Source organism: Danio aesculapii, chromosome 25, assembly GCF_903798145.1.
Source record: "Danio aesculapii chromosome 25, fDanAes4.1, whole genome shotgun sequence".
Classification (NCBI taxonomy): domain Eukaryota; kingdom Metazoa; phylum Chordata; class Actinopteri; order Cypriniformes; family Danionidae; genus Danio; species Danio aesculapii.
In genome coordinates this window covers 1,648,180-1,668,890 of record NC_079459.1, presented here as the reverse complement: position 1 = coordinate 1,668,890, position 20,711 = coordinate 1,648,180, and the positions used below count along the sequence as shown (strand labels likewise).

General features: G+C 39.8%; 1 protein-coding gene across 3 annotated transcripts in view; it reads right to left on the bottom strand.

Moving 5' to 3' along the window:
- Positions 1-20,711, bottom strand: part of cpne8 (copine VIII) — an 81,366-nt gene that overhangs the window by 40,411 nt on the left and 20,244 nt on the right. The window contains exons 3-7 of one of the 3 annotated variants that reach the window (XM_056451794.1): positions 14,611-14,657; positions 14,420-14,523; positions 6,754-6,793; positions 4,268-4,270; positions 3,479-3,555 (exon numbers count right to left, since the gene is read on the bottom strand). In XM_056451794.1, the coding sequence (XP_056307769.1) occupies positions 3,479-3,555; positions 4,268-4,270; positions 6,754-6,793; positions 14,420-14,523; positions 14,611-14,657 (271 nt within the window). Of the gene's footprint in view, positions 1-3,478; positions 3,556-4,267; positions 4,271-6,747; positions 6,794-14,419; positions 14,524-14,610; positions 14,658-20,711 lie in introns of all 3 variants that reach the window. The other 2 variants (XM_056451792.1, XM_056451793.1) reach the window with 2 other exon arrangements.

Genomic DNA, 20,711 nt, shown 5'->3' with positions numbered 1-20,711 from the left:
GCAGCTAGCTCTTCAATGACTATAAAACAACTAGCACGCCTATGGCACAACTAGCATGACTATGATTCAAGAACTACTATGGTACAACAACCACTTCTATGACACAATTATCACTATCTGGACACAACTAGTCCTACTATGGCCCAACTTGCCCTACTACAGTCCAAATAGCCATACAATAGCTCAACAAGTCCTACTATGGCTCAACTAGTCCTGCTATGGCCCAACTAGTCTTGCTATGTCCCAACTAGTCTTGCTATGGCCCAATTAGTCTTGCTATGACCCAACAAGTCCTACTATGTCCCAACTAGCCTACTACGGTCCAACTAGCCCTACAATAGCACAACAAACCCTAATATGGCCCAACTAGCCCTATGTTGGCTCATACTATGGCCCAACAAGTCCTTCTATGACCCAACTAGTCCTGCTATGGCCCAACTAGCCCTACTACGGTCCAACTAGCCCAACAATACCACAACAAGCACTAACATGGCCCAACTAGCCCTATGTTAACCCCTACTATGGCTCAACAAGTCCTTCTATGGCCCAACTAGTCCTACTATGGCCCAACTAGTCCTGCTTTAACCCAACTAGTCTTGCTATGTCCGAACTAGTCTTGCTTTGGTCCAACTAGCCCTGCTATGGCTCCTACTAAGGCCGAATTAGCCCTACTATAGCTGAACTAGACCTACATTGGCCCCTACTATGGCCCAACTAGCCCTACTATGGCCCAACAAGTCCTACTATGACCCAACAAATCCTACTATGGCCAACTAGCCCTGCAATGGCCCAAGTAGTCACTTATTCACATCATATTTCAACTTTATTTCTATAATTTCGATGTTCTCAAAATATTACAAAATTCATCTCTTAATCTAATTAATTTAATTTATATATATATATACATATATATTTATTTTTAACGTGACGCTAACACGTCCTTGTAAAAACATGTGAATGACATGTGAAATAATGTTTATTCAGGGTGAACTAACCCTTTAACTGCTCATGAATTACTTCAACATTGGTTCATATATCAAACAGAGATGAACTGCGTGTCAGAAATGATCACGAATGAAAGTTGCATGAGCGATTCACTGTAGCTTATGGCCGTAAATGCTTCTAAATGTATAATTTGCGACTGCAGCGCATGAATAGATGTATGTTGAGCGAGCTCTGAGCGAATGAATGAGTGTAGCAGCTCTGCTTACATAACACTCATCACTCCATATTACCGCTCAATGTGTCAGCAGTGCTTTCATACATACACACACATTATATATACAGCCAAACATAAACACAGAGCTCAGAGAAAGGGACTTTACAATGGAATGCATTAGCATATGGAACATATACTGAATAATGTTGTATGATGCATGTATGGCGTATGCTATTAATGTCTCCATTTCATTTGAAATAGTTGTGAATACTCTAAATCGGATATTCAATGCAGTATTGCAATTAATTTGAGAAATAATAACAATAATTGGAATACAATTAAAAGTATGCCGTTTTGATTTGGATATTATTGAGCGATTTTGACGCAGTCAGTTCCAGTCAGATGAGAACAGCTCATTTAATGCTCATTAAAGCTGAAGATCAGTGTTTGGTGTGGGCGTCGCACCGCAGGACTGATTCAATGATTCACATTACCAGCTTAATGAACAGTAAGAGCTAAAAAATAAAATAAAATCTTCCTTCTCATAGCGAGTGAAACCGAATCCTCGAAGGACTAACATTTGGAGGCATCCCACGAAAATCCTTCAATAAATGTAAATGTAAATAAGTCCAAAAATCTTGCACGACACATTTATATCAATAATTAATATATATTTGATGACAATAAAAGACCCATTATCACTTTAAATCTTTCGGCATTCGTTTGACATCAGGTTTTCACTCATTTTTAATATAATCACATTTTTTAAACTTTAAGACCTCCATCCTGATCCACCTTTGGACATGTTTGTGTTGGCAGCAGATGCTAATGTTTCAAAAAACAGTCAGCTATTATTAACTTCATGAGCAAGATGTCTCATCCTCTCAAAGAGAAAGCACACAGCATTTCCTTCTTTTAATATATGGCTAAAATAAGCGTTTACTTGCATTACATTGGGAAAAAAGTCTCTCAGTGGTTCTTTACTGATGTTCGACAACCTTTGAGTCATTTATTCTCATCAGGTTTCAACTTTATACTAGGATTGGGCGATGTCAACCAATTTGGCATCGTACGATGTCTAATGTGAAACATCGCGATGGACGATGGCATCGTCGTGGTAGGTGGCAGTGAATTATTTATTTATGAATAATTAATTAATTCATAACAAATGAATTATTTGTAGCCTACCGTTTCAACTACCTGACCCACGTGGTCTTAGTTTTACCCATAACCAAATCATAAATAAATAAAGATAAGTTACGCACAAATGACCACCTGTCAATCACTGTTTCCGCAGGACTCTGGCATGAATAAGCAGAGTGATCTGTGTCGTTATAATGGCGTCCACAATCTTGGTAGGTAAAAAGGTGCACAACCAACAGGAACCAACCAACAGTATCTGAGGTTTTCACTAACGTTACTAACTACAAGTGTGAAAGCGAAAGTTTAAAGCAGTGTAGTGACACTGTGAGACATTACCTGATAGATTCAAAAGACAGAAGAGTCGTTAGATAGAGACAAGATTAATTAAATATCACCTTTAACGACTTTAGTGAGATGACATCCAGCGGTACATCCTTGATAAACTGTCCGACGTGCACTGCTCTCTGGGGTTTTGTGCTCAAAGCACCCGCTGACTGCTGGAGCTCAGACATGCGCATATACTGCTGAAGCGCATGACAGAGTGTGTGTGTGGTCACATGATGTGCGTTTACAGTGATATCGTGTGGATGGAGGGCTGTTCAGAAATGCTAGATGAAACGCCAGTGTGGACGTGGATCGTTTTCGTTCTAAATGTAATTTCAAGAGTTCCCACTTAGATATGCTTGGTGTTTAAAGCAGGTTTGGCATGCTGTCCCGGGAGAGAACCCTGAGCTCGGAGATATTTGAGCCCAGGGCTCCCACCCGGTCGATAAGCATATCAGGAGATCCGAGATCAGGTAGGTCTCGAGAGCTCCCCCTTTAGAAAAGGGAGGAAAAGGAGGAGATGGGGTGGAGAAAATGATCCATTTATAGTAAACTAGGATCACTCTGATTAGATTATTACTGATTATAGATGAGCGGCCAGACGTGCTCAATCATATCACGTGCTCCTCTCGAAATTAGTTTATGAAACTTCACTTAAAAACTAAGATGTATTAGTGTAAATGGGGCCTCAGTGTGTATTTTTAGCGAGCGGGTTGCTGCTGCGAAGGGGTCGGGCGGAGGATTGAAATGCCGGCTCAGCATCGTGATCGGCCATCGGCTGATAATAATAATAAGTAGAACTAAAATGCTGTGTTTCAGAAGCGTGTGGCGCTGAAATCTAAAATAACTTACATGAGTGATCTTTCCATGCGACTGCCTGGAGACCCGACCACCTCACCCAGAGTACAGTACATCTGACCCAGGAAATCCTGCACACACACACACACACACACACACACACACACACACACACACACACACACACACACACACACACACACACACATTATTCACGCTTCATCATTTCTGGGCATTTCAGCGCAAGAAAATGCATCTCATGATAAATATCTCAGTCCACATTCATGAAATCAAAATAGATTATTATTTATCATGACAAGTTTGCTATTATATTTACGGCTAATGTAACTCTAATATCTTAAATATATATATTTTTTACATTAGCAAGTTCCTAATTCCAAATAAGATCAAGAATATGCAGTAAATGAGGATGAAAAAAGGATCAAATCAGACTCAAGTTTCATTCTCTCCCATCCACATTTCACATTTCAAACAAGCAATTGAATATTCATATTTAAAACATAAAATTATTTATGAATAATTAATTAAATCATAGCGAATTAATTATTTATAGTCTACCGTTTCAACTACCTGACCCGGATGGTCTTAGTTTTACCCATAACCAAATCATAAATAAATAAAGATAAGTTACGCACAAATAACCACCTGTCAATCACTGTTTCCACAGGACTCTGGCATGAATAGGCAGAGTGATCTGTGTCGTTATAATGGCGTCCACAAACTTGGTTGGTAAAAAAGGTGCACAACCAACAGCATCAGAGCAGAACATGCAAACTCCACACAGAAATGCCAACTGACCCAGCCGAGGCTCGAACCAGCGACCTTCTTGCTGTGAGGTGACAGCGCTTCCCACTGCGCCACCACGCTGCCCCAACCCATGTTCTGCTGTCATTAATATTTTAATGAACATTAATAGGTATACCTGTACGAGATATGAAAGCAGGTGATGCATCAAACTTCTTTATAATCATTAAAATAATTAATAAAAATAATAAAAATAGAACGATATTAATGATATGACGTAGTTCTGCAAAATTTCTACATCTCTGTTTATCCGTCTGATTTTACGATCAGTTTCTTTTGACCGCCCCCTGTCGTTTTAAGGAATATCACAATGACGAACGCGTCAAGTTCAAAAGCCTCGTCCGTTTCGTGAGGTGCGCACGCAGTCAACAGAGGTGCGCAATGCGGCGCCAGGTGAAAGTATAAATCAGGCTTTAGCCCTAGTATTGGGTATTGGGGATGAGTGGTCTGCAAATGTCATATTAATTTGGACGGTCTCATGCATTTGTTAGCAAGAACTTTGGCACAGATGGCTTAGTCAAGGACTCTTTGCTTCGAGAAAATGGACCCAGAATGTTTGGAGCTTCCTCACCTGGGTCCAGTATGCTTGGGTCATTAGTATTAGCTGCAGAAGGTGAATCAGTGAGTCGTTTTTGTGGACGAATTACAAATTTGTCAAATTTTTGGTCAGTCAGGGGATAAATGAACAGGCAACATGATCGTTCTCCTAATTGACCACTGTTAACATTTTTTTTTAATATGACGCGACCCCTCACAGAGCTCGCTGAGGCCCCCTTGTGGGCCGGGACCCCCCTGTTGGGAACCGCTGCACTAGAGTGAATCTAATTAACGTTAGTTCCACAGCTAACTATCAGGCACCTGTAGAGTTAATGCATTCGAGTAAAATAAATACAAATAAGATGGACCGGGTGCTGTTTTAAATGAATGACGGTGAACAAAAGTCAAACCGGTGAGCTGTCTGACAAAAAAGTGCCCTTCTGAATCAAATCAGCAGGATGCCCTTCTGGATCTTTCACTTACTTTGAAGACACTACTGACTACGCTTACATGGACATCAGTAATAGTTATTTGCCTTAATCTGAATAAGACAATAATATAATTAAGGTGTTAGGTGAAGTGCTTTTTGAATGTTGCGTCACCAGGCTTTCCACGTTTCCAGCAGAGGCTCATGTAATTTTGGGTGTTTCATCTTTAATCGTTCGACTTTAACTGCAGTTTGGCAGCTTCACTTTTATTCATGAACATTTCATTGTTCAAACTGTGGTATTCGATACGAAGATGGAGTACGGACTACTGGAAGAGTGTTGTTTTAATGGAATTTGATACTGCATGCCGAATGGAAAGTAAACAAAACTTCCGCATTTCGTGATGTGTGTGTCTGCGGTCCTTTACTGACAGCCATTTGTGTAGATCTTGACGCAAAATGCGGCGAAAAGTCCTACATGACGGTAATAGATTTCGGTGTTTACTTCAATAATGCCGCTAATATCTGCAGACTCCACACGTCTTCATTCCATTTCTGTTCAGTTCAGTTATGACTTTAGTCAGATTAAGGTCATCAAAAATCGCTGTTTACATGGTGACTATTAATCAGAGTTTTGTCTTAATCGTATTAAAATCATAGAGGTACAGGGAGGCGCGAATGAAATTGGACAAATTTGAGGGAGTGTGTGTCCTAAAGGTTTGAAAACCCCTGCTTTAAGCTATATATTTTTTCGATTGTCTGCAGAAAAAACATTGATATACAATAACTTGCCTAATTACCTGCCTAATTAACCTAGTTAAGCCTTTAAATGTCACTTTAAGCTGAATACTAGTGTCTTAAAGAATATCTAGTCTAATATTATTTACTGTCATCATGACAAAGAGAAAATAAATCAGTTATTAGAGATGAGTTATTAAAACTATTATATTTAGTAATGTGTTGAATAAAATATTCTCTGTTAAACAGAAATTGGGGGAAAATAAACAGGGGGGCTAATAATTCAGACTTCAACTGTATAATTATTACTTATTGTATGCTACAAATTCAAAGTTTTGTCTTGGGATGAGAAAAAGACAAAGCAATATCATAAATAAGACAGTTTTACTATGACTAATGTGTGGAAATAAACCAAAAAATCAAATAAAATCATCGTCTGAAACAAAAACATGTCTGCAAAACAAATATACGCACAGGAATCATCTTTAAATCTAGATAAACTTGAATAAAATTGTGGCCGAAAGGTTTGCAGATGGAAAAGCAAGACTAAAACATAAGCAGACGTTCTCCTGAGAGAGTGTGTGTGCTCAGCATCTCTGAGCGTCAATCCCGCAGGTGCATTCTGGGATACACAGTGACCCGCGCTTCAGACCTCACAAAACGCTTGGATAAATCAGGATAAAATGCCCATGATGAGGGTCAAGGCAGGAGCCGGCCGGGGCCACGCACATCAATACAACACACACCGCACGAGTCCTGGAGCTCGGCTCGCACAAACACAAATGTACAAGAACACACTCACATGTTTGGACAGGTTTTCACTCTTCGAGTCAAGGTCGTATCTGGAAATAAAAGAGGAGAAAGTTCATAAATCGATTTGTAAGATGTGCCACCAAACAGAAAACAATTCACTAAAATTGACAAAACCTACAGATCCATCATACCAAAGTCACAGGTTTTTTATAAATGCCGTGAAACGATTAATCCTGATTAATCACATCCAAAATAACACATTTACATAATGCGTGTGTACTCACTGTGTAAAAATATTGTGTATATACACAATATTAGGTGGCCACTTTATTAGGTACACCTTACTAGTACCGGGTTGGACCCCCTTTTGCCTTCAGAACTGCCTTCATCCTTCATAGAGTCAACAGGCTACTGGAAATATTCCTCAGAGATTTTGCTCCATATTGACATGATAGCATCACGCAGTTGCTGCAGATTTGTCAGCTGCACATCCATGATGCCAATCTCCCGTTCACATCCCAAAGGTGCTCTATTGGATTGAGATCTAGTGACTGTGGAGGCCATTTGAGTACAGTGAACTCTGAGATGATTCACGCTTTATGACATGGTGCGTTATCCTGCTGGAAGTAGCCATCAGAAGATGGAGACACTGTGGTCATAAGGGGATGGACATGGTGAGCAACAATACTCAGGTAGGCTGTTAGGTAGGCATGATGCTCAATTGGTACTAATGGACCCAAAGTGTGCCAAGAAAATCTCCCCCACACCATTACACCACCACCACCAGCCCAAACCGCTGATACAAGGCAGGATGGATCCATGCTTTCATGTTGTTGATGCCAAAGTCTGAGCCGAGCATCCGAATGTGGCAGCAGAAATGGAGACTCATCAGACCAGGCAACGTTTCTCCAATCTTCTATAGTCCAGTTTTGGTGAGCCTGTGTGAATTGTAGCCTCAGTTTCCTGTTCTTAGCTGACAGGAGCGGCACCCGGTGGTGTCTTCTGCTGCTGTAGCCCATCCGCCTCAAGGTTGGACGTGTTGTGTGTTCAGAGATGCTCTTCTGCAGACCTCGCTTGTAACGAGTGCTTATTTGAGAGACTGTTGCCTTTCTATCAGCTGGAACCAGCCTGGCCATTCTCCTCTGACCTCTGGCATCAACAAGGCATTTGCACCCACAGAACTGCTGCTCACTGGATATTTCCTTCATTCTCTGTAAACCCTAGAGATGGTTGTGCTTGAAAATCCCAGTAGATCAGCAGTTTCTGAAATACTCAGACCAGCCCGTCTGGCACCATCAACCATGCCAAGTTCAAAGTCACTTAAATCCCCTTTCTTCCCCATTCTGATGCTCACTTTGAACTGCAGCAGATCGTCTTGACCATGTCTACATGCCTAAATGCATTGAGTTGTTGCCATGTGATTGGCTGACTTGCGTTAACAAGCAGTTGGACAGGTGTACCTAATAAAGTGGCCGGTAGGTGTATTTTCCCCACTGTGAATGTTCAATATTTTGCATGCAATTAATCATTTAACAGCAAATTGTTTTATGCTTTATTTTTTGCAATAGTCACCTTTACATGATAGAAAGAGTCCAAATCAAAGCCCTGCAGACTGTATACTGTGCGCATGTTATGTTAGAGATTGTTAGAATAAAGTTAGCCCTCTTATTCCTGAGGAGATTTGAGCATGAATGTTTGGTCAGGTAGAAGCTGGAAATATCCGTGCTGACGCTGCTCCTTTCCTACAGCAGGAGGAAGAAAGAGACGCGCAGACAAAAAACAGAAAAGAGAGGCAGCCAAGAGTGTAGATTCACGCTGAGAGGAAAATAACATGTATCCCAACATGACAGATTTTTCTTCAAACATGTAGGTTGGTGCCACCCACCGAGGCTTGGTTTAAGCCGCGGGCGCGTGTTCATTCAGAAGTAAACAGAGGAGGCGACTTATTTTAGCTCCTAGAGTAAGCGCCGCACAGAAAAAAAGACATGACTTAAAGGTAAAGAGTGCAGTTTCTTGATCTTACAGTTCCTTCATCTATCCTGACACCTTCTTTTGCTAGTGTTTGTAGATACTAAGGCCCAATACCAATTCTATTTTATACCTCTTTAGAATTATTAGGGGCGATATGGACTTAGAATTATATCATGATATTTTCTAGGTATTTATCGCGATATTAAGTATCAACAGAGAGTCAAAAAAATCCTGTATCGTTCGAGAATAGTATTAATTTTCATATATGTTTAATGTTCTGTTTCATTCATACTGTGCACTAGATGGCGCCCTCGCACACCTTCATTTTCCGCATATACATTGAATAAAAAGACGCTTTGTGGCATTATATGTATTATTTGTATTCTTTTGAGTTCTTCTGGGTATTTTATAGGCATAAAATATATTAATAACGCCATGCTAATTGACCTAGCCTTTATCGCGTAAATGTACTGTATAGAATACTATAAAATACTATGATTTATTCTTCATACTATTATATTAAACCACGTCGGGTCACATAAATGACACTCGTAAATTTCACATTGTAATAAACAATAACACATTTTATCGTTATTATCACAATTAGTCACATTTTTTTATCGCGGGAAGAATTTTTACCGGTGTATAGCAAACAATTATGTATCGCTCATCCGTAAGTAATATTTGGGACAGCACTACTACATACGCACAGGTCATCATGTCGTCACTAGCGCAGGTTGCGAACTCTGCGTAAGTGTTGATGCTAATCTTCCATATGAATGAAATTGAAAACCTGATGTCACGCACTCCAGCATGAAGAACATTCATAAAGTGGTTGCCTAGTAACATAAATAGCACAGTGCACTGCTCTATACTAATGTCAACAAAAAGGGATATATATTAGCCTCCTGTGGTTGCCAGTTGCACAAAACTATACTTTGTATTTACAGTGCTCATATACATTGATGTAAACACACATAAACAACATTAACATTACAGTAGACATGCAGACGATTGTTGCGATTGGGTCTAAGATGGTTGCTAGGATTTTGCTAAATGACTGCTTTGCTATTATAGATGGTTATTAGGTTGTTGCTGGATGGTTGCAAAGAAGTTCTAGTTGATAGCTAAGATTTTGCTAGATTGTTGCTAGGATGTTGCTAGATGGTAGATGAATTCCAGATGGTTGCTAGGATTACATGATTGTGAACAAGTTCTATATGTTTTGTAGGACTTTGATTAATGGTTGCAGTGGGGATCTTGATGGTTGCTAGGGCATTGCTAAATGAATGCTTTGCGATTATAGATGGTTGTTAGGTTGCTGCTAAATGGCTGAAAAGGGGTTGTAGATTTTAGATGGTTGCTAGGTTTTTACTTAATGGTTGAAAACAGGTTCTATATGGTTGCTTGGATGTTGATTAATGGTTGCAGTGTAATTCTAGATGGTTGCTAGCGCATTGCTAGATGACTACTTTGGGATAATAGATGGTTGTTAGGTTGCTGATAAATGCCTGACAGGGGGTTCTAAATTCTAGATGGTTGCTAGGCTTTTACTAAATTATTGTAAACAGGTTCTATGTGGTTGCTAGGATGTTGTTTAATGGTTGCAGTGGGGTTCTTGATGGTTGCTAGGGCATTGCTAAATGAATGCTTTGCGATTATAGATGGCTGTTAAGTTTGCTGCTAAATGGCTGCAAAAGGGGTTCTGGATGGTTGCTAGGCTTTTGCTATACACAAATATGCAAACAGGTTCTATTTGGCCGCTAGGGTGTTGATTAACGGTTGCAGTCAGATTCTAGATGGTTCTTAGTTTATTACTGGATGGTTGAAGAGGGGATCTAGATGGTTGAGATTTGGTCGATTGTTGCTAGCATGTTGCTAGATGCAAACAAATAATTCTAGATGGTTGCTAGGATTTTGCTAGAAGATTGTGAACAGGTTTTATATGGTTGATATGATGTTAGTTAATAGTTGCAGAAGAGTTCTGTATGGTTGCTAGGATTTTGCTAGATGATTGCATAAAGATTCTAAATTCTAGAATGTTGCGATTCGGTTTAAGATGGTTGCTAGGATGTTGCTAAATGACTTCTTTGTGATTATAAATGGTTGTTAGGTTGTTTCTAAATGGCTGTGAAGGGGCTCTAGATGGTTGTTGGACGTTGCTAGATGGTTATAAATGGTTCTGGAAAGGATTTTGCTACATTATTGTGAACAGGTTCTATGTGGTTGATGGGACGTTGATTAATGGTTGCACAGGGGTTCTTATTGGTTGCTAGGACAGTGCTAAAAACTGCTTTGCAATTATAGATGGTTGTTAGGTTGTTATAGGGGTAATAGATGGTTACTAGGCTTTTGCTATATGGAAATATGTAAACATGTTCCATGTGGTCGCTAGGATGTTGATTAATGGTTGCAGTCAGATTCTAGATAGTACTGGATGGTTGAAAATGAGATCTAGATGGTTACTGAGACTTTGCTAGGATATTGCTAGATGGTCACAAATAATACTAGATGGTTGGTAGGCATTTCTTAAATTATTTCAAATTAATTATGGTTGCTAAGATGATGGATGATGATTGCAAAGCTGTTCTACAAGATTGCTTAGATGTTGTTAAATGGTTGTGATGAGATTATAGATGGTTTCTAGGATGTTCTGGCACATCTGTTCTGGGTAGTTGCTAGGACATTGCTAGATGGTCGCAAAGGGTTTCTAGTTGTTGGCCAGAATGTTGTTGTGTGGTTGCAATGGTCTTCCAAGTCTTTATGATGTTCACAGATGGTTTTCCAATGATTTTAAATGGCTTCTAGGGTTTTTGCTTAATTGCTGCAAAGGATTCTGGATGATTTTTTTGGTGCTCTGCATAATTGCTGCATGCTAAAACCACTGAGATTTTCATATAATGGCTCGTGTTTCTCCACTGATGTAGGTCTAGGGACTTTTTCTAATGTTTTTTTCATCCACTTGGTAAAAATAGTCATTCATTTTAGAGCAGTATTAGCATATCCCTCCTCAAAAAAAGAAGATCTGACAATCTCTACTAGATATCTCCATGGTTACCAAACAGATGAGATAGGATTCTCAAGTTAGTATTTATATATACAGAGAGCCAGAGCTCGGAGAAGGGACCAGGTGTAAAACTGTCAGGTGAACACACACACATACACTCACACAAGCATGCATGCACACACACACGCACATACGCACACAAACACTCTGATGGATGTGACATATCCATCAAAATGTCACATCCTGAATACAATGATATCAGGACAGGGAGATGATTGCACAACCAGCCACACACACACACACACACACACACGTAATTGATGTTCTATTCAGCCCATGTGTAGACGTTAAACACTCATGTATAATGTGTGCGTGTGTCCCCAGGTGATTTGTAATGGTGATGTACTGTACGTATAGAGCTGCAGTGTTTGTTTGACTGTGCGCATGTGTGTGTGTGTGTGTGTGTGTGTGTGTGTGCGTGTGTGTGCGTGTGTGTGTGTGTGTGTGATGGAGGTGAATAATGCATAAATGTAATTTCTGGGATACTGCTGTATAAAATGTGCTTCACTGAGCGGAAGCAAGCCAAAACCCTGCAGGCTGTGTGTGTGTGTGTGTGTGAGTGAAATCATACACAACTGCATTAAAAGGTCTCCTATGTATCTTGGGAAAGCAGCACTTCATGAATATGTCTAATTGAACATGGAGTTCATCAAATATGTAAATAGGTGCGCTGTTTTTAATTATTGACACATAAAATTACACAGATTTTGAAAACAAACAAACGAACAGACAGTGATCTCATGCACCACTGTACTACGCTTTAAAAATAAACCTTTTTGTTTTTCTGTGTGACGCAGATTCAAAATAAAGTGTGTAAAGAATGTAAAGATAAATTATTGTGTAGTGCAAAAAAAGTCTATTGGAGTTTGTTCAACCATAACATCATATTTGAGTCCTTCTGCTTCATAACGTCATGTTTACATTAGAAAAATTCATATTTATATGAAAAGATTTGTTTATATTCATAGTGAAAAAGATTTGACCCCAGATTGACCCGCCCACCAACTACCATAAACCCAGTGGATAGTGTCTACAAAAGCACGACTGACCCGCCCACCCTCTTCCCTAAACCAAACCAATAGTGTCCTTAAAAGCACGACTGACCCGCCCACCCACTACCCTAAACCAAACCAATAGTGTCTTCAAAAGCACGATTGACCCGCCCACCCTCTTCCCTAAACCCAACCAATAGTGTCTTCAAAAGAACGACTGACCTGCCCACCCACTACCCTAAACCAAACCAATAGTGTCTTCAAAAGCAAGATTGACCCGCCCACCCTCTTCCCTAAACCCAACCGGTAGTGTCTTCAAAAGCACGACTGACCCGCCCACCCTCTTCCCTAAACCCAACCAATAGTGTCTTCAAAAGAACGACTGACCTGCCCACCCACTACCCTAAACCAAACCAATAGTGTCTTCAAAAGCAAGATTGACCCGCCCACCCTCTTCCCTAAACCCAACCGGCAGTGTCTTCAAAAGCACGATTGACCCGCCCACCCTCTTCCCTAAACCCAACCAATAGTGTCTTCAAAAGCACGATTGACCCGCCCACCCTCTTACCTAAACCCAACCGGTAGTGTCTTCAAAAGCACGACTGACCCGCCCACTCACTTCCCTTAACCCAAGCGATTGTGTCTTCAAAAGCACGATTGACCCGCCCACCCACTACCCTAACCCAAACCAATAGTGTCCTTAAAAGCACGATCGACCTGCCCACCCACTACCCTAACCCAAACTAATAGTGTCCTTAAAAGCACGATCGACCCGCCCACCCACTACCCTAAACCAAACCAATAGTGTCCTTAAAAGCACGATTGACCCGCCCACCCACTACCCTAAACCCAACCAACAGTTTTTTCAAAAGCACGACTGACCCGCCCACCAACTACCCTAAACCCAGCGGATAGCATCTTCAAAAGTATGACTGACCCACCCACTACCCTAAAACCAACCAATAGTGTCTTCAAAAGCATGACTGACCCGCCCACTCACTTCCCTAAACCAAACCAATAGTGTCTTCAAAAACACGACTGATCCGCCCACCCTCTTCCCTAAACCAAACCAATAGTGTCTTCAAAAGCACGATTGACCCGCCCACCCCCTTCTCTAAACCCAACCAGTAGTGTCTTCAAAAGCACGATTGACCCGCCCACCCCGTTTCCTAAACCCAACCGGTAGTGTCTTCAAAAGCACGATTGACCCGCCCACCCCTTTTCTAAACCCAACCGGTAGTGTCTTCAAAAGCCCGATTGACCCGCCCACCCCGTTTCCTAAACCCAACCGGTAGTGTCTTCAAAAGCACGATTGACCCGCCCACCCCTTTTCTAAACCCAACCAGTAGTGTCTTCAAAAGCCCGATTGACCCGCCCACCCCGTTTCCTAAACCCAACCGGTAGTGTCTTCAAAAGCACGACTGACCCGCCCACCCCCTTTCCTAAACCCAACCGATAGTGTTTGAAACAGTCTTTTCAAAAGCAATGCAGAAAAAGAAAAGCCCCATACGTAGCTCTGGCTACATAATTTGCGGTCTCCAGAAATGTATATAGGGCTACATTTTCAGAATGAGCCTGTGTTGCATTTGTTTCCTGTTTTTTTTTTATATGATTATTCTTTTTATTATATCAGACGTTTTCCATAATCCCCAAAACAAACACATTAGCATGCTGATGATACTCACAGATCAAAGCGTAAATTCTGCCTCTCTTCAAAGAAGTAATCCAGGATGAACTTATGCACAAAGTCTGGATTCAGTGTGTTATCGATGACTTCTGTCCTGCCAAACTAAACAACCAAACACTCAGTGGCATCGCGTGAGCAGCATGAATGAAAATAACAGCTCTGAAAACACTCATTCAGGGAATACGTTACCTCTCGCCACTCCCTGTTGGCCACCGTCTGAGTGTACAGCACGCAAACTACACACAAAGGAAAGCAGAAAAAAGACATAAGAGATGTATTTCAATAAGAAAATGTGATATGTCACACATTTGTGATTTGAGTTTACGCTACACCGTATTCAACTGTAAATTACTCCCAAAATCAGGAATAATAGTTGGATAACACTCATATAGAAGTGTATAAACCTAACCGTAAGCTTAAACTAAACATAAACGGTAAACGTATCCCTTAATTCTGATTGGCTGATTGGAATGATGTTCCAGGATCAGCATAGATGTTAATCCAGGAGCATGTCCTACTTGGTGAATTCAGGTTGGTAGTTCCCAGCAGGCACACAACGTCATAAGCATACCTGTCAACATTGGGATGTGAAAATAAGGGATATTGCCCTTAATTATAAGAAATACCCTAATATTTAAAATCCCTAAATTACTAAATAGGTTTATTTGGAGCTCTTTTATTAAAAAAAAATAGAAATGTCAGTAATACGTTTTATTATTATCATTATTATTATTTATAAAGGATAGAAACAATATTATACATTAGAAAAAGCTGCAAATAAACTAGAATTAAAGAGCAGCGAATGAATCTCTCACTTGTGTGCTCTCTCAGCATGTTATCTGATTGAGCACGCCTGGCTTCTCATTTGTAATCAGTAATAATCCAATCAGAGTGATCCTAGTTTACTATAAATGGATCATTTTCTCCCTACTGCTCTATCTTCGTTTGGAAGAATCCCCCCTTCCACCCCATCTCCTCCTTTTCCTCCCTTTTCAAAGGGAGAGCTCTCGAGACCTACCTGATCTCGGATTCCTTTATAGGCTTATTGAGTGGGCGGGAGCCTTGGGCTCAAGTATCTCCGAGCTCAGGGTTCTCTCCCAGGACAGCATGCCTAACCTGCTATTAGCGCTAAGCATATCTAAGTGGAAACTCTTGTAAGTCACTTTAAAAAATGCACAGATCTATAATGATTGCTTTCCTAAGTTTTTATGCTCATTTAAGACAAAATCTGCTGTTTAAAAAGAAAACCCACCAAGATCAACATCTTTAGATGTTGTTATTATTGTTGTTATTATTATTATGTATGTATGTCTGTTCAAACCTAAAACCCAGAGTGTCCACTTTCGCTCCGCTTCAAATCACGTGTACAGAATCCATTTGGGAAACAGCATCTATTTATCACTATGGAGCGCGTCTGACAGTCACGCACCGCTACATGAACTAACTGTTTTGAGCATTGTGACAGCGCCTGTAATGAAAAGGAAGGGAATCCGCCGTTTTTATTCTGATTTCAAAGTGTTTAATGCCTTAATAAAATGAAAGGACAGAACAGACTCACATTTAAGAGCAAGGGGCATCCCCTGGTGGTTCAGTGGCATGGGTTGCATATAGGGAGATTGAAATTATGAGAGGGAAAAACGCGAGGGTTGACAGGTGTGCATAAGATGTTAATATTAGGTTAGAGTTAGGTTGTGATGTCAGGTGACCAAAATTCAAGTCTGGCCAGCGTCTAAGGCAGGGGTCACCAATCTCGGTCCTGGAGGGCCAGTGTCCCTGCAGAGTTTAGCTCCAACTTGCCTTAATACACCTGCCTGGGTGTTTCAAGTATACCTAGTAAGACCTTGATTAGCTCGTTCAGGTGTGTTTGATTAGAGTTGGAGCTAAAATCTGTAGGGCACTGGCCCTCCAGTAACAAGTTTGGTGACCCCTGGTCTAAGGAAAACGTTATTTTGATGTCCAATAATGACTTCAAATGACATTGATATTTGGTTGATTTTAGGTTGTGCTGGAAAGTGACCAAAATCTAACATTGAGCCAACATCTTATTGTTATACTTAACAAACCAACATAATATTGACATCAAATTTCATTCATTCATTCATTCATTTTCTTTTATTTAATGCCTTTATTTATTGCTTATTTTCTATTATTTATTCTATTTATTCATTTACTTTCTTTTATTTATTGAATTTTCTATTATTCTTACATTTATTGTCAGTTATGGCAACCAAAATCCAACGTCTGATAGACTATAGTCATAGTGGTAACTTCCGGTGTGTGGTACATTCCCTTTCCGTAAGGAATCTGTCATTGTTAATGTGTTTCGAGACTGGTAAAAGTGTTTTGTGCCTTGTTAATTTTTATTCTAAAATGTAAACGTGTTTCGTTCTTGGTAAACTCGTTTTTCCTGTGTAATTGTGTCTTATGATTGATAAAAATGTTTTCCACAATGTAAATTTGTCTTGAGCTTTGTAAAAAAACATGTTGTTTTGCACTTCCCGGCCACCGTACTAAGCAGAACATGTGTGTGTGTCTCAAATTTGCACTGTGGTGGTTCTCTTCCAGAATGAATCTGCTTCTTTTTATATATATATATATATTATTATAATTTTTGCAGACAGAAAAAACCGACAAAGCCATGATGAAACAATAATCTGTGCAAAATGTATGAAACAAGAGCTTGAAACAAGAGAAAATGGCGACATACAAAACATATATAACCTACAAAAAGACAGCAATGGATGTAAAGAGAGAGAAAAAACGTACAAATCTTCCGAAATTAAACAACACTCTTAGTCTTTATGGTGTTTTAGAAGAAAAATAAGACTGGATCTCACATTTTATCAAATTTCGCAGAGTTCCCAGAGGTGGTATATCTAATTCTTATGGAGTTATGAATTAATAAAGTTCAGTAGCGGGACCACGCCTCAACCAATCAGCCTCCTCCGTCTACTATTTAGAGGAAGTGGACCCACTCTAAACCGTTTGTCTCAGATTCTCCCTCCCACCCAAATTCCCTCTAAAACTCATCCACCCATCCCCTACACCTCCCTCCCCTCCCCATACCTCTTAACATCCCTCTCTTCTTCCACAGGCTGCATCGGTGGGGGTCTTCTAAAGGTTCTACCTTAACCTACGAGACAAAGCCCCCACTCTGAGTCTCCCTGGACAAGACTCCCTGATCAGCCAGTCCAAGGATCATCCATACTTTTCTTCTCAATCTTCATAACCATTATCTACTTCTCCCTACAACTAGTAATAAAGTTTCTCAAGCAACGGTTGTAGCGTGGTCCTTGATAGTGAATTCAAATGTAAAGTGGAGGCGAGTCCAAGAAGCCAGTCAGAAAAAAGAGGCCTAACATTTGTCTTCCGAAAACAAAGGATGAATCTGCTTCTGAACGAATCGTTTGAGCCAGCGATTCAATTATTCATCCTTAAAGACGGGCGTACACAGTGTCGCACTTATTTATTCATGAAGCAGCAGCAAAACACACACTCTGTAAAATATGCATCATCGTTAAAAAACAGATCCCAAAAGACACATGGGATCATTTCATTGTGAGGATCGCACACCCTTAACGCATCTCCGCTTTGTTAATTCGGCAAATTAAGAAATCAAAAGCGCACAGAAGATAATGAATGCGGAGCTCTTGAGACATTACTGGCTCATTTGTCTCACATGCGTGTCATTAACACACACACACACTCACACAGACACTCAGCAGTCTCGCCAATTCATATCACAAGCGTAATAATGCCGTTTCTGAACATCTGTTCATCTGCCCGGGGATGTTCCTCTAAACACGAGCCGATACCTGCCGTCAGACTGAAGCTAAAAATAAGCCTAATTAAAAAAAGAGCATCATCTTCTGTCGACTGTGAATAATCCTCCACCTTTATACGGAGTTTACCGCGTGTGACTTTATGACCAGCTGCACTCGTGTCTGTCCTGAGAGACAGATCTGCCTCAGCTGTCCGAAAACACACAGAAACAGTCTAACTTTCATTCTGTCTGATGGCCGTGGAGATGCATATGGTGATCTAGAGGCTTTACAAAACATGAACAATTTTTGTAAATGAGACAGTATTTACCTGTAATATGAACTGTGTTTTACTGTAGGACAGTTGTGCAGAATGTTACTGTATTATAAAAGATATATTGTAAAAAATTACTGAAGACTGAAGTCAGTCTACGCCTGGAATTTGCCAAAAGGCATCTGAAGGACTCTCAGACCATCAGAAACTAAACTCTCTGCTCTGATGAGACTCAAACTGAACTCTTTGGAGTGAATGCCAGGCGTTACGTTTAGAGAAAACCAAGCAGCGCTCATCACCAGGCTAATACCATCCCTACAATGAAGCATGGTGGTGGCAGCATCATGCTGTGGGGATGTTTTTCAGCAGCAGGAACTGGAAAACTAGTCAGGATAGAGGGAAAGATGAATGCAGCAATGTACAGAGACATCCTGAATGAAAACCTGCTTCAGAGTGCTCTTGACCTCAGACTGGGGCGACGGTTAATCTTCCAGCAGGACAATGATACAAAGCACACCACAAAAATATCAATAGAGTGGCTTCACAACAGCTCGGTGAATGTCCTTGAGTGGCCCAGCCAGAGCCCAGACCTAAATCCTATTGAACACCTCTGGATAGATTTGAAAATGGCTGTACACCGTTGCTTCCCATCGAACCTGATAGAGCTTGAGAGGTAATGCAAAGAGGAATGGGCCAAAATTCCAAGACAGGTGTGCCAAGCTTGAGGCATCCTATTCAAAAAGACTTGAGGCTGTAATCACTGCCAAAGGTGCATCAACAGAGTATTGAGCAAAGGCTGTGAATACTGATGTACACGTGACTTTACAGCTTTTTTATTTTTAATAAATTTGCACCAATTTCAAAAACGTTTTCGCATTGTCATTATGGGGGATTGTGTGTAGAATGTTGAGGAAATAAATGTTGGGACTATTGTTTTTTATTTACATCCCTCAAAATGGTCTATGATATTGTAGTATAGACTATATAGTAGTGTTTTTCACTCTTAAACTTACTGTTATATTTTTGCTTTACATAATGAGATATGCTACTGTTACAAATACTGTTTTACTGTTAAATTTACTGTTATATTTCTACTTTACATAAGGAGAGAGAAAGAATAAGCATTCAGGTGACATATCAAAAATACTATTGCGCAATAAAAAGTAAACAGAAGTATTTTAAACGCAAGTACTACTTGGTTTTACATAAAATGTTAAAATAAAATGTCAAAATATGTATGTAATGTTACATTTTTATTCAATATAATAGATACATTTATGTAAACATTAAACAATATTATTTAGACCTGTGCTTATTACAGCATATGAAAGAAAAAATGTAAATCATACTGAATTCTATTATATTTGAACTGATTAAAAGCTTCTTGCTGAGAAATGAATAAAACATAGTGGTATACGTATTTAAAAAGACAAATAATTGACTATAATTTGAGGCTGCACTGAGATCCTTAAATATTCAGAGTCTTTTAATATGTCAAATGATTCCTGTAATTATGCCTAGCAAAAATGTTTGACATGTAAACTATAGTTGAATACACGGAATGGCATTTTCGTGGGTGTCTTGTGGCTGTAAATCATGATGAAAATGATAATGATAATGATTATTATGTGTGTGTGTGTGTGTGTGTGTGTGTGTAGGTGTCAGAAACATGTGTAATGTGCCAATGATGCTGTAAATTCAGCATTGAATCATAGCAATAAATGACATTTATTGCTTTCCAAAACCTTTGCGTTTTCTGTTCCATGCCGGTGGAGTGAATGATACTCCCCTATTCATCTCCCTATAGTTCCTTCCTTGTATCTTATTTAAATGTTAAATAAATAAATTAATGTATATGCAAAAAACAAATATAAAGTTCTTTTCAATTAGAATTATTGCAGTTTTATTGTATATTTGACTTTGTCTTGGTGAGCAATACAATATTTCAGAAACACTTTAGTTTAAGGACAAATCCTCACTATTAACTAGTGACTTATTACATGTCTATAATTAAGATATTGGCTGTTTATTAGTACTTATAAAGCACATATTCTGCATAATATTATTCTACTTCCCTAATCCTACCCATCATTCATTCATTCATTTTCTTTTTGGCTTAGTCCCTTTATTAACATGCAAACTCCACATAGAAATGCCAACAGACCCAGCTGAGGCTCGAACCAGCAACCTTCTTGCTGTGAGGCGATTGTGCTACCCACTGCGCCACCATGACGCCCCTACCCAACACCTAAACC